General features: G+C 34.8%; 4 protein-coding genes across 6 annotated transcripts; all 4 read right to left on the reverse strand.

Moving 5' to 3' along the window:
* Window positions 1-5,543: 5,543 nt before the first annotated feature.
* LOC137746502 (zinc finger protein 4-like) lies at window positions 5,544-6,437 on the reverse strand. The gene has a single exon (XM_068486522.2). It carries the CDS (start codon window positions 6,229-6,231, stop codon window positions 5,620-5,622), a length of 612 nt encoding a protein of 203 aa, XP_068342623.2. The 5' UTR covers window positions 6,232-6,437; the 3' UTR covers window positions 5,544-5,619.
* Window positions 6,438-9,689: 3,252 nt separating this feature from the next.
* LOC137748769 (uncharacterized) lies at window positions 9,690-11,162 on the reverse strand. 2 transcript variants are annotated; one of them, XM_088685133.1, is made up of 2 exons: window positions 10,740-11,162; window positions 9,690-10,033 (listed from the first exon to the last, which is right to left on the reverse strand). In XM_088685133.1, exon 1 carries the CDS (start codon window positions 11,056-11,058, stop codon window positions 10,759-10,761), a length of 300 nt encoding a protein of 99 aa, XP_088541259.1. In that variant the 5' UTR covers window positions 11,059-11,162; the 3' UTR covers window positions 9,690-10,033; window positions 10,740-10,758. The 2 variants fall into 2 exon arrangements, with proteins under 2 accessions (XP_088541259.1, XP_088541264.1); XM_088685138.1 differs by having other exon boundaries at window positions 10,782-11,160.
* Window positions 11,163-11,667: 505 nt separating this feature from the next.
* LOC137748382 (WD40 repeat-containing protein HOS15) lies at window positions 11,668-18,467 on the reverse strand. 2 transcript variants are annotated; one of them, XM_068488529.2, is made up of 14 exons: window positions 18,169-18,467; window positions 17,153-17,298; window positions 16,658-17,033; window positions 15,761-15,837; window positions 15,590-15,636; window positions 14,968-15,118; window positions 14,658-14,721; window positions 14,380-14,538; window positions 14,181-14,302; window positions 13,555-13,629; window positions 13,084-13,137; window positions 12,913-12,986; window positions 12,312-12,386; window positions 11,668-12,220 (listed from the first exon to the last, which is right to left on the reverse strand). In XM_068488529.2, the coding sequence occupies exons 1-14, from the start codon at window positions 18,227-18,229 to the stop codon at window positions 12,001-12,003; spliced, it is 1,701 nt and encodes a 566-aa protein (XP_068344630.2). In that variant the 5' UTR covers window positions 18,230-18,467; the 3' UTR covers window positions 11,668-12,000. The 2 variants fall into 2 exon arrangements, with proteins under 2 accessions (XP_068344630.2, XP_068344631.2); XM_068488530.2 differs by lacking the exon at window positions 18,169-18,467 and having other exon boundaries at window positions 16,658-17,041; window positions 17,153-17,294.
* A 5,667-nt stretch (window positions 18,468-24,134) lies between these two features.
* MEE59 (maternal effect embryo arrest 59) lies at window positions 24,135-25,478 on the reverse strand. Its single transcript, XM_068487546.2, has 2 exons — window positions 24,688-25,478; window positions 24,135-24,469 (listed from the first exon to the last, which is right to left on the reverse strand). The coding sequence occupies exons 1-2, from the start codon at window positions 25,108-25,110 to the stop codon at window positions 24,305-24,307; spliced, it is 588 nt and encodes a 195-aa protein (XP_068343647.2). The 5' UTR covers window positions 25,111-25,478; the 3' UTR covers window positions 24,135-24,304.
* Between the last annotated feature and the right edge of the window lie 524 nt (window positions 25,479-26,002).

Genomic DNA, 26,002 nt, shown 5'->3' on the forward strand with positions numbered 1-26,002 from the left:
AAAGAAGGAAGCCGGAAGGAATAATAATAATTGAACGATCTTGACCGGAATATAATTAATGGGTAAATAACATTTATGCATATGTTAGGTATTAAGAATTTTATGTGTTATGTATTGCATGTTTTCTTTTGACCTATTCTTTGAGGGTTGGTTTACTTATCAGTTATGGACACATACAAAATCGGATAATTTAGGAATGGGAAAAACTAAGGAAAGGAAATTGAAATTAACACCTCCCCTTAGTTAATCAAATTCTTGAAATTGGGTTATTTCATTATAGATTTTAGGTAATTCTATTACGGATTATATTTAAGTAAACGAAGAGGAAGTCATGAAGGGAATCCATTCCCTTTCTTTTCATTCAAAAGTAAACAAGCCCAAAGTTCTTGTTTTTGTTTTCACAGTGTTTTAAGTTTTTGTTATATTCTGCCGTATTATATATTATGTTATTTTTGTAGTATATTTGTGTGGTTGGTCCGGGATTGAATACTATAATATGAAATGATTATTAACTGGAAAGGAGAAATTTGGTGAAGAAAAATACCAGTATATATCCATGGGCTGATTAATATTGCTAAAAGCTAGGCGAAAGAAAAAACGAAAATCGTGAGAAATACACGTTTGGCTTGGTGCTCTGCATTTTCTTTTTTAGGTTGGACGTGTATTTTTTTTTTTTACCTTCCAACAAAAAATGTTTTTTTTTTCCTAGTATTTGGATGATAATTTCAGTAAGCATTTACTTCCTCAATTCTCACTCCCTTCAACTTGTTGGTTTTCCTGCAGATCCTGACTACATTGTAGAGCTTGTTCTTCTGCACAATAAATGCAAACAGAAACATCATCAGTTCTTGTTTTGGGGAGACATCATTCCCATGCATCGATCGTTTTATGTCTGACATGCATGTTCGGTTTACTCTTTTCTCATGACCTATTTTATCTCTTCTCTACCATATCACAGTAGAAACTGTTGATCGATAATCTTATCTGCCAAATCCCGCCAGACCAGAATGGGCATAACATTATCTATCACAACACAAGCAATCCTTTTCATATGTTTCATTGTTCAGTAAAAAATAAACTTATCATATATGTATTTTTGTTAATTTTTAACTTATTTGAATTTTATGTCTCTGTATTGTTACACTGAGTCTGTGATATGATGTGTGTTTTTTTGTCCTGCCAGTGATATGACATGTCTCTCGATTTTATTCACTTACTCGTTACCACATTTACATTAAGAAAAGTGAAAGGCAGGTTCCATTGACAATCTGCTTGAGGGGTATATATAAAAATTACAACAGTTTTTAGCTCTCTGGCTTTTTTAGGGTTTAGGGTTAGTGATAATCTTGGTCATGCAACAACTTGAATTGGTGGATATAATTATATAAGGTCTTTAATAAAAAGACAGCCCTATAATTTGTTGTCTGCATTAGGGCTTCAAGAACTTAGGTTCATTGAAGGGAATTCTACACAACATCATCGCAGGCAAGTCAAGCATTTCGACATCACTCCTTCCACCTACCATCATTAGATATCCATTATTTCTTCACTTCTAGGTTCTTCATTTCACGCCTAGAACATGTGGGGTCACACAAGATATTTTCGAAGAAAAATTACTCTCTCCTGGACTACACATGCTTTCTAGATTCAAACTTAGATCACGATCATATAGAGATTATGCGAACCTGAACTAAATTCAAAAATCTCATTTCTTAGCTAGTAGCTAAATTCTATTCGTCTGTGTTTTGATGCTTTGGGGACAATCTGCATCCTTGTTTGCCATCAAAGTTTTTATCAGCACCGAAAAAGAAAAAGAAAAAAAAAAAAAAAGGACCGTACGTTGCTTGGGCTAGTAGCTAGGGTAGTAGATAATAGTTAAGACTCCACCAGTTTGAAATTGGAGGATTAGACGATATTAGTTCATCGGCAATGGTTATGAGTCATGACTCTTTCTCATAGGATGAGGACCATTACACTCGGAAAACCACCAGCATGTCCCTCCTCCACCTTAGTTAGGCCCATTTGTGAAAATTGACAGATAGTGCTCTAGATCAACGTGAAACGCAAACCATATGTTACTATAAATCCCAACAAGATTACTATATATAACCAAATCTTAGCGGCCTAATTGTGTTTACCTAGCTAGTAGCCAAAGGCAACCGCAGCTCCTCATGATCAACTGGTCCCAAATCTCAGACTTAGCTATATTAGCTATGTGGTTAGAATAAGATGATTTAATTAGATACGTTCTGATACTAGTGTTGGATGTTCATATGCAAACAAGGAGGGTCGGTCGGTAAAGATTTTAACTATATCTAGCTTTTTTTTAGAGTAATGCTAGAGAGACTAAATTTATAAATAAAATTTTGTAAACGAAATAATATGGAAGTTGATGATTGAATTATTACTTAACCGTTGATAAACACGCTCATTTCTATTCGTGACATATCATTTAGTTTTCATATTATATCTACAAATTTTGTCTCCCTAGCATTACTTTTTTTTTTTTTTTTTTTTTTTTTTAATCACTACATCTAGCTATTTATATACTAGTATTTAGGGGAATGGACTTTGTCAACCCTTGTGCGTAGAAAATGCTTCCATTTCTCTATTTTCTTAATTTACCCTTATTGAAAGAAATATATATATACAAAATAAGGATAAACAAGAATTTTCTAATAAAATAAAAATAAAAATAGTACAATTTTCTCACAACTTTCTCTTCCTTAACGATAAATATATACAAAATCAGCAAGTTTCTCACTTCTCTTCTCTTCCCTTGCACCCTTGATTGTTTTGTCCTTTGAGTCCTCATTGCTCTATAAAATTTACAGATAAAGAAAACAAGAAGAAATACAACAGTACAATGGAAAAAAAAAAAAGGTGCAAAAATTATTTTCCTATATAAAACAGCTCGCTCTCCTCATGCATTAGCTACCATACTAGCATCTATAACATGTGTGAGGATTTCTTGTATTTATATATGTATGGTTAGACTAATTGTCGATTCGTCATATGTAGCTGTATTCAAATATGATAGGGCTTATGTTTGATTAATTCAGCTGGGCCATTACGTATCATTCTTGGAAGATGGTCTCAGATAAATGGGGAGTCTTGTCTAACTTCACATGGCTGCTGAGTCTGCTGTGCTGTATATATGTAGAGTGTAGAAGATCATTGATCGGCCGATGAATTCCAAGGATCCAATTAACTTGTGATTTTGTGGATGCCATCTAATTATTCTCTGCCCCTTAATAAGTGACAAGAAACTGTATCCTACTTACCCCTATTTGATGGAAATCCGTGACATATTGTTTAATGGAATTTCACTCGAAGGAATAAAATAAGTTAGACTAGTAGTAATATAACTACTAGCTTCTAATTTACACTCTTATTTGTAAGATCTTGTGCGATCGGTCATACAACTCACATACTTTTCGAGTCTGAGTTAATAACAAATCTAAATATAACACAAAGTAATAAACACGCCATGTTAGTGTGAACTCATATCACACAATTAAATACGTAACATTGCCTGTAACTCGATGGTTATAAGTAATACATAACATCCTAAACCAATATATGGATATTCACCAATATTCTGTTACTTTTTAATATAATATTTACTACCAACTAGTACTTCAACTAGTACTTTCGTTAGGCTCAACTCACATGAATGACAAATATAACGATGTATAATATTTGTATTGAGTTGCTAACTAGGATTTACCTCCTTAATTGAGATGATTTTTTTTTTTTTTTTGGGTATTTTCGAGCTCAACGAGCATGGCTGGAGAAGACCTCAAGCAATTGCCATAAGTTGGACCTCTCAGCTCCCTCACTTTTCTTTGTCTACGTTAAGTATGGCTGAAGCATAAGGACTCGTTTGGAAAATGTATTTAAATGATTGAAAGTGTTTTTAGATAAAATATTTTTGGAACCAATCATTCATAAAAATACAAGTTAATCCTCCAAAAACACTTAAGTCATTTAAAAGCATTTTCTCTAAAAACGTTTTCAATCATTTAAAAGCACTTCCCAACGAGTCCTAAGTTGTTTCATTTAGTTCTTTTTGGGTTGTGTTTTAATACAGATAATCAGTTTGGATAAGATAATTCATTATTGGAGGAAGAAGTTGATGACAACTTTCAAATGTCATCTGTTGAACGAACAAAATGGAGTAGTCATGGGGGAGTTCTTTTTTAATCCTACCATCATGACTGACAAGAAATTTTTAGTTGTGACGGAAATACGAATGGTACACTACGTATTTTTATGTAAATGGTGGAAAATTTTAATTTTTAAGTTATTAATCTTTTAACACACATAACACATTATTTATATAAGAACACGTGGTGTACCACCTCGTATGATGATCACACTAAAAAATCTCTGCATGACTGACCCTCCGGACTACATATCCAAGAGGGCCCAATCAAAAACAATATTATGGGCCGGGCTTGACAACCCAATGAGGGTCCAATTTAGATACTTAAAATAGGCTTAGAAGGATCAGTATTTTATTAAAGAAAAACTAATGAAAATAATTATAAAACTTTGAGTTTTAACGATAAGAACAAAATAAAGGGTAAAGTGAATAATACTAGGATTGACTTTTTAGTGTAAAAATATGATTTTTCGTTAAAATAAATAATACCGAGAGCTTTTCATTAAAGTTTCATTTTATTAAGCCACTGATCTGACCGTAATGGAAAAGTAATCAGATCGAAGCCAATTATCAATCATGGTCCAAAGATATTAGATTGGTTGAAAAAGACAAGTTAAATATTAGTTGCCACACCAAATAGAATTTAGTTGTACTAAAAGCTGAAGCACAAACTGGGGTAGCCTTTCTTCTTCTTTTTGTTTTTTTTTTTTTTTTTTTTTTTTTTTTTTTTGAACAACTGGTAGTCTTGCAGAAAGAAATTGAATTATTATTATTAATACTGACAGATGCTTACACAAGTGTGTCCAAATAATTTATTTTTATTGAGTGATTAGTTTTTAAAATTAAAAAAAAAATCAATTATGAAAAACTAACAATGATGGGGTAGTTTCTACCTTCTTCTGTCGTAGGAATATTTTTCATTTACTTAATTTTAATCTTTAAATAGGATATGTATGTCTTTTAGTTTTGATTGACAAACAGAATAGATAGTTTAGAAACTGAATTATTTTGCCAAATACAGTAGTTGAAAGTTTGGCGTTATAGCACTACACTATAAAGTATAAAGTATAAACAACAAAAATGAAACTATACAAAGGTCCCATCGACTAAAGTTGTCTTGATGATTTCAAGTACACGTACCAAAGCATTATTAGTTTGGACTTCTACAATGGTATAGAACTTTTGTGCACGGATTTTGCACTTGTATCTATATCGATAATATACACATTACGTTATTGATTTGTTATCTACTAGTATTATCTATCGAACTTTTGTGAATGAATTTTGTGTTGATACTATTGATATATGTATCAATGATTTTGATAATATGCATGTTTTGTTGTTGATATGTTGTTTACCAAAGATCATCAGTTGATTATCGGCTCTAAAACATGTATTATTTAGACAAATTTAGATTGAAATACAATAAATACTTGGAAGAGAGCTTAGAATCACAGCCGAAGATTCAAGTCCAGCTGCTTATTATGTACATGTGATTCTTGTCGTGGCAATTGATGATCCACCCGGAAACTTCCGGGCCAAATATTATTCATGGTTTCTTCAAGCATGAAGGGTGTCCATGCCATCCCAAAACCTGCGGCGGCGTCACTAAATCTCGCCACCATTGACGACCCATCAGACCTGCTGCTAGGTTTCTGCACGAGTGAATGAGGCTGGACGCCAAGTGACCTAGCTGCTGCAGCCACAGGGCTGGACGGAAACCCCATTGCTGACATCATCATTTTGTGAGAGTGATACCTTTTGGCAGCTCCCCTCTCTCTCTTGTGTGCGTTTTGATGGCCTCCCAAGGCTTGAGAACTGTAAAATTTCCTCAGACAAAAGTTGCATGAGAAAACTTTTTTGCTATTTGAGGGTTTTGGTGACGGAAAATCGGCGTCGACTTCCGCCGCGGATGGCTCGTTGGAGTTGAGGCTTAAACTCAACCAGTCTCCCAAATTATCATCTTCATGATCATCAGCTAATCTTTCATCATTACCTTCTGTAATCTCATCATTTACTTCCTGTGCTTCTGCTTCTCTTTCTTGCTCCCTTTTGGGAATCATTGCAAACCCTAAATAAAACTCAATTTAAACGGTATAAGAAATGGAGAGTTTGGGATAGAGGGTTGAAGAAATTGGGGAGCTTGAACTTAAATAAGGGATGTGTGATGAAAAAGAAGGAAGTTAAGTTAGTGTAGAAACAGCAGACGTGAACGTACGACATTCGCTCAACTTAAAGTATAACATTGCTTGTATAAAAAAATATTAAAAAAAAAAAATTTCTAAACAGTCCAGAAAGGGAATATGATAATGGAGGGGATGAAGTGGCATTGGATATTACTAAAATATTTTATCTCAAATTTATGTGGTGCTCCCGTTTTGTGATGCTTGAAACTTTTTAGGGGACCAGTTGTGCTCAAGTCATGTATAATTGTATTGGCCATTCAAAGCGTACGACTCCTTAGTAGCATCAATATGATTTGATTCCATATGGATGAATTAATCACAAACACTTTAAACTACCGAAAATTCCATTAAAAGCATATAGGTAAACATTTCCAAAGTGCTTCTAGTGATGGAAGGTTGAAATCAAAAAGCACTTTTAGGTAAATGTTGCTTAGAGAACACAGGCAAGTCGGAGTTCTTATCTACAAGCCCAGAACCGTACATCCTTTTGAACCCATACTGCAGATTTAAAGCCTCCAGCATATGTTTATGGAGCCTTGTTTTCAGCTCACCTAGTAATCAAGAATTTATGCTTGTTAGATTTAATATTAGGGGTTGAATTAAAAATTAAAAGTATATTTATTTGTTTTTTACTTTAATTTCAAATGAAAGAATGAATGATCATGAATTCTTTGATTACCAAATAACTAAGACAACATTTCAGTATGTTTATGTGCTGGACTCTCTGCAGATTATGGACCACTTCCTTGATGTGTCGTGCAAAATTAAATTGGTCTTGCCAGAGGTTAGATATGTAAATTAAATACAACTTACAGAGAGAATGAGATTGATCTGTGTGCTGCAATAAAATTAAAAGTCTTCCAGGCCCAACAGTCATTAACATGTGATGTTTGTCCAGATAGTAGGGGGAAAAGGTTGGGATAGCAAATATCAATTGAGTTATTAATGAATGCTGTTAAGATTTATTTAATATGATATCATTATAATATACATGTGAGATTAATAGTAGTGATGATGGTGGAAAGTAAAATCAAACAAAATAGATCATAATGATCCCTGGTCTATCCTGCTTTTTTTCTTCTTGTTATTATAACAGGATGCTGCTGTGTTCTAAATCCAAACTCTTTTTCGTTCCAAACCTGGACTCATTTTTCCCTTCATCCCTCTTTTTGCCGTGTAGTCTTCACTTCTCCTCTTTATTGTATCAACTTTTCTTCAGCTTTATGTTATATTTTAAAATTTTCTTGTTACAATGTACGTCATATTCTAGATGTTGAGTTTGTGTAATGTTTTTAGTTCTCTCTATTGAATTTAGAATCTTTCAATTTTATGCAAAATATTCCAATCTCTCATGTTCTGATTCCAAATTACCTATATATATGAGAAATTCTCACACCCATAAAATTCTTGCCCCGCTACTAATTTGGAGATGCTATTATCATCAATAATTTCGTATACACATGATACTGCAATGCAAACCTGCAGTGGTAGCTTTATGAAGAGTTTGGGAGGACCTAGCAATATATATACGCTAGCCTTCATGCACGTTCTCACGCGTCTGCAAAAAATATTTTTTGAATCATGACATGTTACCGGCAACTTACATTTTTTAAATATATTTATATGCGTGAATTGACAAAAGGAAGTCAAATATTTGAAGTAAATGAATAATCTTAGATCATGTTAGAAAAAAAAACCCCTCACAAACCAATCAAAGCAGCTAATTCACATAATAAAATCGGTTTTTCAATTTTCATCTACATTCTATTGAATTTACATTAAGAATAAAGACAATAATATTTAATAAACAACTTATTGAATCACATTATTACTAGCTCATTGTGAGGCTAAGCCCACCCCACCCTCTTAGTGTAGATATATCGTTTGTTCAAAAAAAAAAAAAAAAAAACAATCATTTAACAATTAATTTAATCATATTATTATGCACGAAAGACATTTTTTATAACCAGCATTACACGCCTCTTAAGATGTTTTGAACATGTTTAAAAATAGAGAAAATAATATTTAATAAACAATTAATTGAATCATATTATTGTCTATTGTGAGGTACTAATTAAAAAAATTGTACAAAAAAAATTAATTATTAAAAGCACTATTAAAATGATGAAAATACTCCTATATTATTTTAGATTACTTTTGAAATTTTTTGTTGTGGAGGCCTTTTTATCCAAAATTTGTTGGCTTTATATACAAAGATCGGTGGGATGTCTATTTTCCCCAATTGGGGATTCCGAGGATCATTGTTGGATGTATCACGTACTAGTAGTGGGCTATGTGTACACATATATACATATGCACAGAAGGAGCCGAGAAACCACGACCACATAATTCTTAAAAAATCAAATCAGAATCTTGATGCTCATCCAAAAATCTTCATTGTAAAAGGATTAAATTAAAAAAAAAAAAATTTGGTGGAGTTGGAATGATGAGTCGGATCGTCTGTGTGCTTGAAGATTGGATTTGTTTTGGCCACACAGCTGTTTGGCTTTTGCCCTTTAATCATCAAGCAAAAGAATTGTTTTCTAATTCAATCCAAAGCAAGAAAGAGAAAAATAAAAAAGAAAACTAATGAAAATAACTTGAAAATTTTAAGTTTTAACTATAAGAACAAAATAAAAAGTAAAGCGAATAATCCAAGATTAACTTTTTAGTGTAAAAATGTGATTTTTCGTTAAAGTAAACAGTACCGAAAGTTTTTTGTTAAAGTTTCCAAAATCAAATGAATAACAGTAAATTATTAATTTCGAATTGGGTTATTCATTTATCGCCTATGATATCAGAACTCATGAGACTGCGTTTTTCTTTGAAATGCAATGATGCCAGGTTAATTTTTTCCATCTATCAAGAACAAATTGAAAAAAAATTCAGTCTTGACTACACTAGTTCATCAAGCTAAGACACAAATAATCTGTACGGTCCATAAACAAGAATCAGTGCTGGCATCTTACTTACTGGGTATGAGTATAAGAAGAAGGGGAATCATATTCGAACTTCTGATTACCCGCGCTTACTAACACACAAGGAATTAAAAAAGATGCGTTCCACCTTAAAATCAGTAATCCAATACCCTCAAGATCTGAATTGTATCAACTGATGGGGGTAAGTAAACATGCGATGAGAGGAAAACAGAGAAGAGCAATTTCTCAACAAAGTTCAAATGCATAGTATATGGACCAACCAACATGGATTTCACCTGATTCATAAATGAGGTTGGATTTTCGACTACAAACTACCACACCCCTTTGGAGAGAGGTTACTTCTTCATTCTATAAGCTAGTGTAAAATTTACAAGATTATAGCAAAACAAATGCAGCTTCAGGGGAAGACCAATTGCCCCCTTTATGTCGTGTATTAGATTTCAATTTGGATCCATTAATTTCGATAGCAATAAATAACAGTAAAACAACATTGTTAGTCAGATCAGGAAATAGTCGTATGATGTTGTAATTCTGAACATAAAAGCCTACAAAGCCAAATGGCTTATAAGAAAATGAACACGCCTTATAGCAACAATGTTGAAACTAGAAATTATCCACTACAACGTGAAATTACATCCTACACCCACCTTATCAAACATAAGGAGTACAGAATGCTTCCACTCTCAGGATCCACGTAATAAAGCAACAACTGCTGCTGTGTCGATCCAACGTTCAAGAACCTACAACATTGCACCCAGAAGACCAATAAGCTGAGATGCAAATCTAAACAGACACTACTCACACCGAAAGACAACCCCACAAGCATTTCACTTGAGATGGCTTATAATAATAATAGATTAGATGGATCGTTAAAAATATAGCAGCCACAATTCTGTCCAAAATATTGGAATTTGGACGAAGAATAACACCTATACGGAAGCTTTCATTATCCACCACCAAAAAGGATAAAGCACAAGGATGAAATGCCAAATGTTACCGAGAATCATAGTATCACATCTAGAAACTCCACAATTAATCAACTTCTATTGGGTTCAGAAACAACTATAAGCTTTATTTTCGATTGAAGAACCACTGCATTGCATACCCAACAAGTTCAAAGCTCCCATCTTTGCTCTATTTTCGATTGAAATTCTTATCATTACACTCCCATTTCTCAAAATCTAACACGTAGATAACTGGAAAAAACAATAAGATCGAAAAATCCATACAAATCAATAAGCTAGTGCTGAGTATTATGAATCACAAGCTTCCCATTAAACAAACAGCTGACAAGGCATTGCATACAAAAAGTACTCAAAGTTCCCATATTTTTCTCTTTCAATTAAAATTCCTTATCATTACACTTCCATTTCACCAAATCTCACACACAGATGACAAGTAATTCAATGAAATTTGAAAGGGGGAAAATGTCAGTACAAGACGCACCGCAGAAAGAGAGAAACTACTACGAGGGATCAATGGAGGTACCCTGAGACAGCTCGCAGCAATGCCGCGCTTCGACGGAGATGTGGCTTGTGAGACGAGCCGAAGCCAGGGCGCTGTGCAATGGCATCAGCGACTGCGCGCAAGCTAATTGGCCCGCATTGACTGGGAGGGAGAAGAGGGTGCGGCGGGAGTTGCTGCCGAGGAGATTACGAAGCGGAGCGCGAGGGAGAGATGAGATCGACGGAGACGACCGGAATGTCGAAGCTCTTGCGGTTGAGATCAGAGACCTTGACAACGACGACCCAGATCGCCACGCCATACCTTTGCTTGCTGGAAATTTAGGAATTGGGGATTGGATTGGAAGCAAGGGTTTTAGGGCATTTCGATTTAAACCCTGGAACCGAAGAAGTTGTCTTTCCAATTGCAAAATCATTGGGCCTGTTTTACATTTGGTCTCTTCAAGTTCTGGTCCAATATTCGGTTTTGGCCCATTGAGAGCGCCCTTTAAACCATGGTTTCTATCTGACAGAAACATGCCACGTCTTTGAGCCAAAATTGATGAGGTTACAACATTCCGGTTAGCGATGCTGACAAAGCCACTGCCATGATCTTTATTTGAAGACATGCATAATACACTGTAAACTGAGTACTTCGCTAAAGAGGATCCAAACACTCTTTGGCTTGCTCTAGCTAAACGCTTCGATCATGAGAAAGATATTTTCTTGCCTAAAGCAAAACACGACTAGTAGCACTAATGCTTCCAAAACTTTAAGTCTTTAAATGAATACAACTCTGAAGTTTGACATTTCCGTATCAAAAATCTGTACGTGCGTTAGATCTTCCGTATCCGAAATCTGTACGTGCGTTAGTCAAATTGAACGTATGCTTTCGTTGTCAAAGTAGTCAACACAAATCAAAACCAGAAAAATAGTTGGAGTAACAGCTTTCTTGAGAATGTTCAGTAGCATGACATACATATAGAGAGAAGCAAACTACATCAACAAGCCTAAGTAAAAAAGTTGAAAACAATCCTGTACATCTCTCCTAGAAAAGCAGCTCAATCGACAATTGAATCAAGAAACGGGCTCACAAACAAAATGAACATTAGTGAGCTTAGCCTTGATCTACGGTTAAAATGCAATGCCTACCCACCTAAAATACACTCAGCCACCCATCCTAATCAAATGCAAAGAACTAATCTACGACTTGGATTTGACGACCAACTAACTTCCGATACAAGACAATTTTGGTATTTCCAGTTCTAGACTCTAAAATCCAAAACGCAGACTGTGTTGTTGGCAAAACATGCAGCAAGTTTGTCGCCTTCCTTGTTCCAGCAGACTTCAAATATACCGCCACTTCCACTGTACGTTTTCACAATCTTGCCTTCCTTCAGTGACCATATATGCATCGATTTATCAAGAGATCCACTGGCCAAATACTCACCGTTTGGGCTAAAAGCAACTGAATAAACAGGTTCCCTGTTGATTCAATTTGAATGTATCAATACAGAATGAAGTACAGAAATTTTATTAAGCTTCGAACACCATACGGTTTGTTTAAATCCAGTACCTGTGTCCATCCAAGCTGCACATAAGTTTTCCTTGTTCCACATCCCATAGCTTCACAGTGGAGTCGAATGAAGCACTGCACAAGAAGCACAATCACATACAACTTGTAACCATAACACAAAGATTCAGTGTATTTTCTCCACCGAAAGTATTGAGTGTACTTTCTCAGCAGAGTATACATGCAGAATGAAGTGCAAGTTTGAATCCTATCAAGAAATAATATTTCTGCATAAAGACAACTGCGCTTAGGCGTGAAACAGAAACCCACAACTGCAACAACATGAATACAAAAGAGCAGTGGCTTAAAATACAGTTCTTGCTGCACCACAGGGTTAACGGCAATAAGAAGTTTAACAATAACTTGTTAGCACAGAATGAATCAGGAGAATTACCATCCAACCAGGTTTTACACAGGTAATAAATCATTTTCAGTCTTTGTACAAAATTTCAACTGCCAACATTAAGCTTTTCTTGAAAAATATGAAAACCATGTAAAAGCTATTTATTGAAACAATTTGCAACTTAACTGAAATAATAAAAGAAGACATGGTAACCGCAATGCACACAATACAGTATCTCACTTCATCTAAGAAGCACTATACCTTGCCAGAACTAACTGTTGGTTAGGGTTGTTTGTTCCTGGCCCAGTCGGACTCCACCTGATAGTGTATATCTCCTGCAATCCAAATTTTCAACGCTTCTAAGATTCTGCAATAGTAAATTCGAACAGACATGATAGGAAAATTAAACTTGAATGACAATCTGAGGAATACCTTAGAATGCTCTCTCAAATCATGAACATACTTTTCCTGCTTCATGCTCCATATCTACACCATAATTTCACATGAGTTGCAAATTCAATAGTCTTATCAATGGAAAACAATGATCCAGCTGAAACTAATCCAATTAATTGAATGGAAAATAATGAACCAACTGAAACTGGCTATGTTATACTGAATAGGGATAAGATGTACAAAAGAAGAATGATATATATATATATATATATGAATTATTGGACTCAAACTTCTAATCTAGCAGTAAACGAGATTGGTTTAATCAATCCTATTGTTCCCATGTTCCGGAGTATACATATGACGCTAACCCCATACCAGGTCTGTGTTCAACTTCAGTACCTATCTTTGATTATATACAAGTATAGACTAAAAATATTAATGCAAACAAGTATCTTACAGGACAAAAAATGGAACTACTTGACTACAAATTGAGCAGGTAGCACAGATAACCTTTGCACTGATATCGTCAGAACATGAAGCCAACAATGAACCGGTTGGATCCCATTTAACACAATTAACTTCTCCCTGAACAGCGAAAATCCATTGATTAGCCACAAAAACTGATACTATCAAGTACAATTGTAAATTATAAAGTTTATCGTTCGCAAACATGCAAATTTTTGCAGATGTTCAAAACAAGTGAAACCATTTTTGCTACCTGAGAAAATTCCAGTAACTACAACCAGACATGTTCAAATAAACTGGTAAGCTCAGGGTTTTCCAGTTGACAAAATCAAATGCAGGTGTGTAAGCTTTAGGGAAATAAAACAGCAACATTCTAGAATGGAAGGCTGGATTACCAAGACCCTCTCAAATCCATATTCAACCAGACGAGGACCAGTTAACCGAGATTTTCTCAAATGAAATTGAACATTAACATGATCAGCATCAAGACAATATATCTCCGACTAGAATTGGGTGTACCTAGATCTTCAACAATCTAAACAACACAAAACTATCTGCAGCCTCTACAGGAAAAGAGTAGAGTATACATAAACAACGATAGTAAGAAAAAAAATGCTAAAAACATAATTAACCTCGGGTTTAATCTAGAGCAGCTAAATGCTTGAGAATACCTGATGTCCTGCAAAAGTTTTAATAGGGTGGTTTTCCCCAATCTTGCAGACATATATCATATTGTCTGTTGAGCTCATTGCAAAGGATACATTGTTGCGCCAATCAACATCGAGTGTTGGACCTAAATGACAGAAAATAATCGTCAAAATTCTGACACAACCACTTTTACACTGTCTGTTCTGTGAAAATAACACACACCAGAATGAAATTCGAACTGCTGTTTTGATTGCTCTGCCTTTACATCCCACACGATTGCAGTTTTATCACAGCTTCCTGTAAGAAGATAATCTCCCTTTTTGTTCCACTTTAGTGAGAATATAGGCCCTTTATGTTTGCTCAAAGTACTAATTAATTCACCTGGGCAAAGATACCACACAGAATATATGTTCTAAAAACTTCCAAAATGATGCAGAAAAGTAAACAAGAATCATAAATCAAATGGAACAGAAAAACCAGAAAAACAATCATCTGCTTACCATTTGTACCCCAAATTCTTGCTTGCCCATCATACGATCCGGTTGCAAGCATTGTTCCCTCTCCCTGAATAAGTGAAAGGTTTGTTTGCATATACACAAAAGAAAAAAAAAATCTAGAAGAAAAGAAAAAGAAAATACAAGAGGTTCTTGCAGTTTTAGATGCTTTTGAAATAAAGAGAATAAGTTTTTTTCTTGATGAGTGAAACTCGCAAGAGCACGTAACAAAGAGCATCCGCATTGCATGTAATCAATTACAAGAAAATTTGATAGGCCAATTATCACAAAATAAATCCACAATAACAAAGCTCACATTCCAATCAAGTGTCGTCACATCTTTGCTCTTTTCATTTGTTCTACCCTTAACATGCTTCAGCACCAACACATTTGAGGAGCCATTTTGTGAACTAAATCTGGAGCTTCCATCAGCAATGGTCCAAATACGAGCAGTTGAATCTCCAGACCTGGAAAGTGATTAATTAAAAGTGACAAGAGTAAGGGATTGAAAAAATAATGTGGAAAGAAGAGATCTTTCAAAATTTGCCACTGGTATAGTAATCCTAACAAAGTGTGGTAACACCATGGATTTGGAAACAGCCCATATTCTGGTCAACATTAAGGCCCACAATTAACATGATATATGATAAATTAATATCACCAGTTTCCAGCTAGTCTTAAGGGATGTTGATTTTACTGAAATTTAATGCTAAAAGAGAAAATAACAACAAAAGATAGTATCAAATCAAATGGTGAAGAGCAGATAAAGGAAAAAACATGTCTCATCCAACATCAGTATTCAATTAACTAGCAAAACATGTGAAAGAATTAGTAAAGAGAGAATAAATTAACAACATTTTTCCATGGTTCATTATTCTCTAAAGAAGAAAATAGATAATAGAAACATCCACTACATATGAACAATAACAAATACACACCCCGATGCAAGAAGAGAACCTGCTGGACTCCATGCACAAGCACATACCTAATGAAGAAAGGAAATGAGATCCAATGTCACACACAAAGATATGAAGAAACATACGGCATAGAAAGGGGGGAAAAGCCAAGTATAAGGTGGGTAATGCAGGAAAATAGGAGCATGCACAAACCTCATTAGTATGCCCCTCCAAAATTGTCACATCAGAACTAGGGATTTCAACATCTGTAAGAGGAATATCCATTGGTTCTGCTCCAACAAAAGAAAATAATGATTACTTGTACACTCAAGAAATTGACAGGAGAAAGATTATTTTGGATAGAACTGGAATTTTTCAACTGTATTAAAGGTGAGTTTTACATAGCATGCTTTGCCTTTTTACACATATGCCAAAAACTCTAACTCATCATACCTAAATGACTATGGAATGAAGCTAGTTAAACTTCCTTGCACAGATTCTCAAATGCCAAGAAATGCGCAAGGCACCACATTCCAAAACCAATTCTCACCTTGGCAGATCATGATATCATTACAAGAGAAAACAAGAAGTTAAAGCATTCTTCCTTTATTACTTTCAGTTCATTAAAAATTAGAAAAAAATTATATAAGAGTAGGTCACTGGCTAAGCGGATGTTTGTACATAAATAAAACTTTTCCTGCACCCTGGTAAGCTCCAAAAAATCAAGTGTCTACATCTTAGTTCTCATTTCTCATCAATCACAAAATAAAAGAACATAATCATTGAATGGATTTGTGGTTGCTAAAAAACTGTGGCCATTTTGTGGCCTTAGTAATTGTATTCAGTACTCGTTTGGTACTGAGGTGCTTTTATAAAAAGCGGGTATCAAAAAAAGCTGAGCTCAAAAAGGTGTGTGGTAAACACTTAAAAACAGCATATTTTCACAATTTTGGGTGAAAAAAAGCTGAAAATGTGAAGCAGCAAAAATGAGCTTATTCTCACAGCATAGCAGAAACAGTTTTTTCACAGCAATACCAAACCAGCCCTCGGGCTAATAAAAGAATAAAGACCACAAAAGAGAAAATCATTCGCAGTAAAACTTGAATCTACCTCTAGAAGCTCCATTTTCTTCATGTTTCACATTAACTTTATCTTCCTGATCTCTAACCACATCTTTGTCATTGTGGTCCTCCGGCTGCTTTTCTTGCTCCTTGTTCTTTTCTATCCTCTCTCTATCCTTTTCAAAATCCTTCTCCCTTTCTTTTCTTTCTTTCTCTCTTACTTGTGCACGTTCTCCTTCATGTTCATTTTCATGCTCCTTGTCTTTATCTTTCTTCTCATAAGACTCATGCTCTTTATCTTTGTCTTTGTCCTTCTGTGCATTCTTCCTTTTCTCTTTAATCATTTGCCTCAATTGATTTACATCCTTTGTAATAAGATCTAAAGGTTGTAAAAATGAGAAATCTTCATCCAAATCTGCATCACTCTGGCAAGCTTAAAACAAAAGCTAGTTAAAATATATTCTAAGATGTTCATTGCGCGTAAAGTTCTTGAACAAAATTTACTAGCTATTCAATAATCCATAAAAAGAACAAGAAGACTAACATTACTCAAGTTAGCTTCCATCTCCAGGTACTGAAGTCCTTTTTGTATAAATATAATGAGTGCACCAGGTGGAACCAAATTTCCATCTATAGTGCCTTTGTTAATACCGGCCTCATATCCTAAAGCAAAAGCTGAGTGCGTGAAACCTGCAGAAGTAACAAAACAAGAAACATAGAGAAAAAGAATTGGGTTCATCGATACAATCTTTGATTGATTCGGAAGCTGCTTCACATTTACTTTGATAACAAATCTAGAGTGTGCAAACATGCAATTGGCTTGTGTACAAAAATCCATAAGATCACTCCACAACTCGGATTCTACTGCTTTTATATGATGTTAAATAATCTACTACTTGAAAAAAAAACATCCAATAGCTTCGCATATTGATTGCGCATCAAATCCTAGTCAGATTCAAATCTTATAATATCATAATAAGTAGGTATATAAATAACATTCAGTTAAACATAAATTTTTATTCAGGTTACGGCAAACCAAACTTAAAAAAAAATTGATTAGGAAAAATAAAGGGCGGTGCTATCCACACACCTCTTTTTACCTTCACACACTCCTCTCAATTTCCGGCAGTGGGAAAGAATGAATTGAAAAAGATCAAATGACATAATTTAACAAGGGTGTCTAGGAGGTATAAAAGGGTGTGGATAGCACCATCCAAAATAAAAGAGAAAACGGAAAGTACTGAACTTTCGAGCATTGCAGAAGATAACACAACAAAATTATACCCACTACTGTTTTAAGATCTATAATCTCATGCCCCCTCGACGTCCAATAAACAGGAAGCCAATTGAAAAATTATTCCCAAAAATTATAGTTCTGAACCCTAATTAAGTTATACTAGCAACCATGCAACACAAATTGATATATACAACCTTATAATTTGTACAGCACACTCAAATTCCCAGAAACCCTAGAATGTCAATGCAATTCAAAAGGGGAAATATAGGGCAAAAAAAATCCGAAGAATCGAGAAGATTGGGGTGTTGCGAAGTGTAGAATACCTGATTCCTGAAGGTAACGGAAGACTAGGAAATTCAACTCAACGGAGGTGATAGAGGTCATCGTCGCGGAAGTTGCCGGCTCCAATGGCTATGATGAGAGACCCGCAAATCGTGCGGCCCAGTTTCAATGAGAGAGAGAGAGATTGCAATGGCAAACAGGCGGGAGTTATTTATCGGTTTTGCAGAGTTTGGAGGGACTCTGGAAACCCGAGCCAGGGAGAAGAAGGAAGGGCAGGGAAGCAAGGACCTTCCATTTTCCTTTTCTGCACGGAAGTTTTAACTAAACATTTGTATATCAAAAATGATATTTTTACCCTAAAATATTATTCATATCCTATTTACTTACAACATATTTTTATTTTTTTATTAGAACTCAAATTTTTAAATTCCTTTTATTAGTTTTTTTTTTAATTGAGATTTTCTCTTTGTTTTTATTTATTTATTTTTGTTTTTATTTTTAATGCTTTGGATAATGTAAAACCTTTTAACATGTTACTTGTATTCTTGGGTCCCACAATCAGTCACCGAGATTATAACACGTGGCTTATTGGATCGGCTTGTGCGCAAGTTCACTGGGCATGAGCCCGGTCCATTCGCAGTCCATTGGGTAAAATTGACTAGGCCTCAGTCGGGTCTAATTGCTTTGCTTCTAATCGATTCATGGCCCATCCTACAAACCTCGCTACTTCCTTTTTTTTGTTTTTTTTTTGTTTTTCGATCCACTAGATTCTCGCATATCATCAACTCATGTCAATCGTTTATTAGATAAATAATATACTTTTTAAACAAATATTTATTGAACAATGACACTATTGAGCTTAAAATTTTGTTACATGAGAGAATCTCTCAAGCAAGACGTAAGTGGTCCAAACTACCAAGCAATTATCATGAGGGGCCTTCAGTGCGTCCTGAGCGGGGTCAAGAGTGCAGATGAAGCACATGCAAGAATTATCTGGGCTTTGTGGGACCCATGTAATACAGGTAGATAAATACATTTAAACTACTACAGAAGTTGAAACCCAAAAAAAAAAACCTCAAAGATATGGTTGAGATAAACTAAAATCATGTGCTATAGGTAGATAAATAACATGAGTAATGAGAAGAAGCCTTCGTTAAAAGAAAAAAATTAGGAGACCTACATTACATGTAGATGATCGATGAGGAGAAAAATTGAAGAAAACACATTAAAATTTTGATGAGTTAGGTAAAAAACCAAAAAGATGAGGAAGTTGTATATAATCCTTCCATTAAAAATGCTAATGGAAGTTGCCACTTAATACTACATTATAGTGGTATTCCTCTTCACTTGTAAGTGAAAGATCTTAAGAGGCGAATTTGAACTACATTATTGCTACCCTATTATGAGACTAAGCCCACTCATTTCCGTAGATAATATCGTTTGTTTAAAAAAAATGCTAATGGAAGACATTGAAGAATAAAATGGAAAACAAATAGAAAACTGAAAAATAGTAGGGAGGAGAGTACGATTCTTCAGAGAAAATTGTAGGGAATGATTGTTAATTCTGATAATTAATTTATCATTAATGAAAGATAATCCTCAAATTAAGAGATAGTATTAATTACCCAAGTAATTATTTAAGGAATAAATTTGAGATGTAGAGTCTTAATCATTGGACCTATTTAAGCAGGAATACAAAATTGGACTAATCATAATAAAGGTTTACCAAAATAGACTTAAATCATATAATGCCAAGAATATTAGGGGTTATAATATATAAATTATTTAGATATTTGTCGATCCCTTCATGCTAAATATATAATAAATACTGTAAACATATGATTTAGGAAATATATATATATATATATATATATATATATATATGAGGTAGGATCAGGGTCGCACGTTTGTGTACATTTTGACAAATAGGGTTCACTTCGTAATGTGTTTTAACAATCTGAATCATCTATATTTTAGTATCCTTGCCAAAAAAAAAAAATTAGACAATCTAAAATCATTAAGACATTCATTTATAGTGAAAAAACGAACGAATGCGGTTCTCAAAGAAAAATTACGTTTAATTCAACAATCATACGGTTTGTATTTGGGTGATTTTTTACAGACATGATCTTTGAGTTAAGATATAAAAAATAAACAGGTGGATCATTCTATACATTACAGAATGGATCCCACAAAATGTGTCTCAAAAACCTGTCACCCCGGATCCTAACCGTATATATATTGGATATACAAGTGATCACAACATTTCACACAAATATTGTATTGGTACTTACAAAAATGCAGGTCTTCACAATACATTTAAATAGCTAAATCCTAAACCAACTTTTCTCTTTAAAGCTTGTTTGATACTATTTAAGTTTTTGGGTTTTCAATTTTTTGAAGCATGATAACGCTTTAGGTAACTACTTTTAGTCATAAAAAATGAAAATTTAAAAAAAATAATCCTAAATTAAAAATAGAAAGCTAAATTTTGAAAACTCACAAAAGTAACTTTCAATTTTTAGGTTTTGTTTTTCAATTTCAATGTTAAAAAGAAAAAAAAAAACACTAATAGCGAAATAATCATCTAACAGCCTTTAGTACGAAACTAATTTGTAGGGTTTTCGTTTTGGGTTAATACTTGATTAGGAGTAGGTTTACAGGGTTAGCTGGCCTAATCCAATGTTAGGTTCTTTCTCCTGTCGTCTTCAGCATTTTTTATTTCCTTCGTTTGATGTGACCTTCACCTTAAGCGTTTAACTTTGACAATGAAATTGGTGGAAATAGATAAGAGCAACACAATAAGGGTTGTATTCTAACTTGTTAAATTTAACAACTTACATATAATAAAATCAAAACGGTCCAAATGGATAAGAATAATACAACAAGGTTGTGTTCGTGTGAAATTAAAAACAAAAATCATTGAGGAGAGAAAAACTTGTAGGCGGGGATGGCAAAAAATTTGTGTGCAAAGAAGAGTCTTGAAGGGTGGAACCGCGTGCCATACAAGGGAAGACGAAAGCAACATTAAATTTGCTAATTTATACCGCATTCCTTTCACTAGAAACATGAGAACAACGAAAAACCATGTGTTGTAAAAAGAAAATATAATTTTTTTCAACTAATCCGAAGTTGCCAAGGAGGAGAAAAAGAGCCAGAAGAAAAGCTGGAGATCATACTGAAGAGTCACTTTCGATGCACATATATCGCCAACCACGAGCGTGGGCCAACTCCACAGCATGAAGCTCAGCACAAAAAGATGTATAATGCCCCAAAGTATGAGATAAACAACAAGAAAAAGAAAAAAAAAAAAAAAAAAAAAACACCAGCAAAATCAGGAAAGACCCACCACAAGCCGCATGACCCGAGTTGCCCTTAGCAAGCTTAGGCCATCTCCAACCGATCCAACCAAAGGGTCGAAAATAGTCCGAAGTGACACAAAAATCGTCTCCAACAGAAAGCTAGGTCAAAGGGCTCGTGAGCCCTATCGGACCATAATTGCACAATCGGGGCAACCGGCTGGCCTGAACTAGCCAGCCAACTGGCCCGGGGCCAGTCTACAATTCAAGCTTAGCGGCTACCTAGCGTCAACATGATGCCAGGTAGCCGTTGGATTTTATTTTATTTTGTTTACAAAGTTAAAAAAAAAATCTAATTTTTTTCCTATAACTACCTGTAACAACATTAAACAATATTAAAAATATTAAATAACATTAAACTTAAACAACATTTAAAAAAATATTTAATAACATAAAACTTAAATGCCTACTTCATGCTTCTTTTGGCCCAAAGATGTGCAACAACATCCTGTTGTAGGTACTTGTTTGTGGCATGCGAATGTATCATCCTATAGCACCTCGTGTACTCGTTTAACGAGATATTACCATTTCTTGTATCGAAAGGCAAATTAGGCCCCTCATATATTTTTGCACAAGCCTTCCTTTACCTATTTGGATCATCTTGGTCGTCATCAGATTCTCTATCAATATAGTCATCGCGTTCATCCTCCATAATCATGTTAACATGTAATATGATGCACGACATCATGATAGAGTTCAATTGATCTCGACTTCACCCTCTTGCCGGTTCTATGACGTTCTTCTACCGTGCTTGTAGAATACTGAAAGCTCTCTCAACATCTTTCTGGTATGCATCTTGGTGTAAGGTAAACCACATTTGAGCGTCATCCACAAGGTTTGGAATTGCTTGGACAAGTGTTGCCCACTTTAGGTAGATGTCATCTGCCAAGTAATACCCCATATTGTACTGACAACCGTTGATTTAGTAGTCAAGTTAAGGTGATTTATCCTCCATCAGGTTATTAACACCCAAGAACTGTAATGTCATTTTGGGATCCTGAGACTCCAAAGAAAACATGCTAAATCCACGTGTCAAACGAGGTAACCGCCTCTAACACAATAGTTGGCTTTGTCGATCTTCCGCTAAAGCCTTCTTGTCATCCGGTGAAAAACCAGGACGACCTACTCTGTCCAGCTTCTCTTGAAAGTATGGATTGACATATTGGACATCATGAAGTAAACGCTCGAAGACATTACGCCTCATCCGGAAACGATGTTTGAAATCTTCTTCTGTGTACACCGAGTTGGGGTTGAAATAGTTGTTCATCAGATTGTCATGCACCATCTCTCTGTTTCGTGGTTTGTAAGAGCAACCAGCAACAGAGCCAACCTATTGAGGTTGTTCGTCATTTGGCTCACACGCCATGACCCCAGTCATGGCTGCCATATATGATGTGTTGCGCCATACTTCATCTTTTTCATCGGACTCCTCATCTTTTCATCTCATCTGCGCCCATTTTTCTTCCAATTTGGAATTGGATGACGACCCTCAGTTGGAATCCGAAAAGGATCCAAAGTTAGAATTCATTGCAAACTTGAATTAAAAGATATTGAATTGAAAGAGATCGAGTTGAAAGAGATATTAAGATTCCATATCGACAAGAAATCTGCAAAATTGGACATATATCGACATGTGACACTCGAAATCTGAGACTTAAAATTATTGAGATTCCATCTCGAAAAATTAATAAGGTAGTTTAATTTTAGTAACCATATTAATTCAATTAAAATAATAAATTATGTTTGGCCTATGACCCTTTGGCTCCCTCGGTTGGAGATGATTTTTTGTCATAGAACTATGTTTGGCCTATAACCATTTGACCCTCGATTGGAGATGATAAGAAATATGAAATGACACTGTTTATTAAAATATTAATTTCTTGGAAGGCTATCGGGCTAAAAGGAGCCCTCTGGCCTTCATTCGGTTGGAGATGACCTTATTTGTATCCACTTCACCCTACGACAATTTTGAAACAAAATATGGAGAATAAATTTTGAAACAAAAAATATGTATGTTCAATTAAACTTTAAGAGAGTTAATAAAATCTAAAAAAAAAAAAAACCATATTCAATCAGAATTTAAAAGAGTTTATAGTAATCCAAACACATTCACTTCTTATTCGATGATTTTTTTATTTTTTATTTTGAATAAATGATGATATCTATATTAAGAGGTAAGAGATTAGGCTAAGCCTCAAAATGGACTAACAATAATCAGTTCAAATTCGCGTTGGCAAGAATCAAATCTAAGACTTGTCTCTTATAAATAAAGAGAAATATCATTAGACTGTAGTACTAAAAATGAATGATTTTGATAAATTTGTCGGGATTCCATTGTGTTGTTTCCTATATGGGTAGGTGTTCTCGAATACCCTTTGTACTGTTGTTTCCTATGTTTAATGAATTTTTTGTGTATGAATGTCCATCAAAACATTATCAAACTTCACAAATTTATAACCCTATTAAACTATTTTTTAAATCTTAATTGAATAAATCTCGTTAGGTTGGTTTTCCTGTCCCATTTTTTTTTCTTGGTTTCATGTCGCTGTCGCCTTAATTTTTAAATATATCCACTTAACTGTGGAAGGGATAAGAACAAGGCACAAGTCCTTCAGCCAAAAGAGAAAAATAGATCCAAAACTTGGTGCTAGAATTAAAAATAACAGGATCCATTACGAACATTGCAGAGAAAATTACATGGGACGGCAGTCCACTTCTTGAACATGATCACCATTACATGTAACATAGTGATCTTCTCCTTAATTAATTACAAAATTACATTAACAAAGCATAATTAATTAAGTAGGTAATTAAGGATCTAAATCCATGTGTCATCGTCATCGTTCCTGGGAGTCCAATCATTTGTTGCAGGGTTGCTTTTGATCTTCGATCCCACTCTCGCATGACTTTCAGGTAGATGAAGATGGAGCCCATCAGCTTCACTGCCCTCTTCTCTCACCGCTCTTATGAACCCAGTTCCGGTCTGAACAATTTAATCCAATTCAAATCAAAACCAAACCAAATTAAATTCATGAACTCATCAAACCAAAGGATATATTAACTCAAAAAGGAAGAGAAAAATTGAATAAAACTATCAGAAATTAAATTCCAATATTTACAACATATATATACCGATCAGATATAGATGATTTGAAAATAAGGAATCATTTCAGAATTTCCCAAAAAAGTAAGAGATATTACCGTGTGATGCTGTTTGTCGATGGAATTGAGTTCCTTGTAGTACTCTGTATCCACAAACTCATCTTCCACCGTGGGATCTCCCTGCGCTGAGAGTATAACAGCATCGGATTGGGACTCTAGAGAACGAAACTTGTCCAGCTCAGGAATGGTGGGTTGTTGGTCGACGACGAAGTAGGGAACCGGGTTTGAATCGGGGTCGCTCCGGCTCGGCTTGATGGGTCGCTTTGGGGCGGCAGAGTCGAACTGGGCCCTTACCTGCTCCGCGATCTTGAGCTGTTCATCGGGTGACAACACCTCGTCGCTCCGGCTCGGCTTTACCGGCTTCATCTGCCCCACCACCATCAAAGGTTTGATCTTTCTTCCGTTTTGGTTTGGGTTAGCTGTGGATCCATATTGTGAAACGGGGATTCGAACAGAAGACATCGGATGCAGAGGTAAACGCTCTTAAACGACTCGGGTTGCAGGTAGTTTGCTTTTTGTCTCGATTTTGGGTGGGCTCTGTATGCGTTTATATATGGCAATTGAAGGAGAATGACAATAAATTTTTTTGTGTTTCATAATTCAAGGTGCGCCACTAGTATTAGTTTATGTTCCGAATACATTAAAAAAATTCATAAAAATGACAAGGGACGAGGAAATTGGGATGAAGCTGAAACCGTGGGCTAATCAAATTACTGGAAAGTATGAAACCGCTTTGCTGAGAGTGTGAGCAGTTTTTGTGGAGGGATGATTGGTGTGTAGGTTCTGATTCTGAATGGGCCTGGAAAAGGCCTTTTCATCATTGTGCGGCTAAAGTTGCTGGTTGTAATACTTTCAAAAGTGAGTTTACAGCCACTTAAAGAGCATATCCCAACAAAAAAGGTCAGAATTTTCAAATTTTAATAAAAAATAACATTAATATCTTCTAATCGAGAGGTCAAATCTGATGTGGTATGACATGGATTGACATCTCTCATTTTTGCTGTCAAATTTAACATCACCTTCAGATTTTTTTAATTAATTATTAAATACTTTTTATTAGTTTTTTATTGGTTTAAACCATTATCCTTTTGTTTCTTTTCATTCCTAATGAAAAAAAAAATACATATAAATTATTATTCTATGTTTAAAATTTGACATATCGGTTGGAGATCAAAAGCTTAAAAAATGCCAAAGTGCCACGTAAGCCTTCAAATTTAAATTTTAGGTTTAAAATTTGACATCTCCTTTGGAGATAGTCTAATACCACGAGCAAGTGATAATTGTTTTTAAATGTCTTAGTTCGATTATTATCAAACAAAAATTCAAACCAAATAATTATAAGTTGTTAATTGTT

This window comes from Pyrus communis, chromosome 2 (genome assembly GCF_041283825.1).
Source record: "Pyrus communis isolate YQ-2024b chromosome 2, ASM4128382v1, whole genome shotgun sequence".
In the NCBI taxonomy this organism is placed as follows: domain Eukaryota; kingdom Viridiplantae; phylum Streptophyta; class Magnoliopsida; order Rosales; family Rosaceae; genus Pyrus; species Pyrus communis.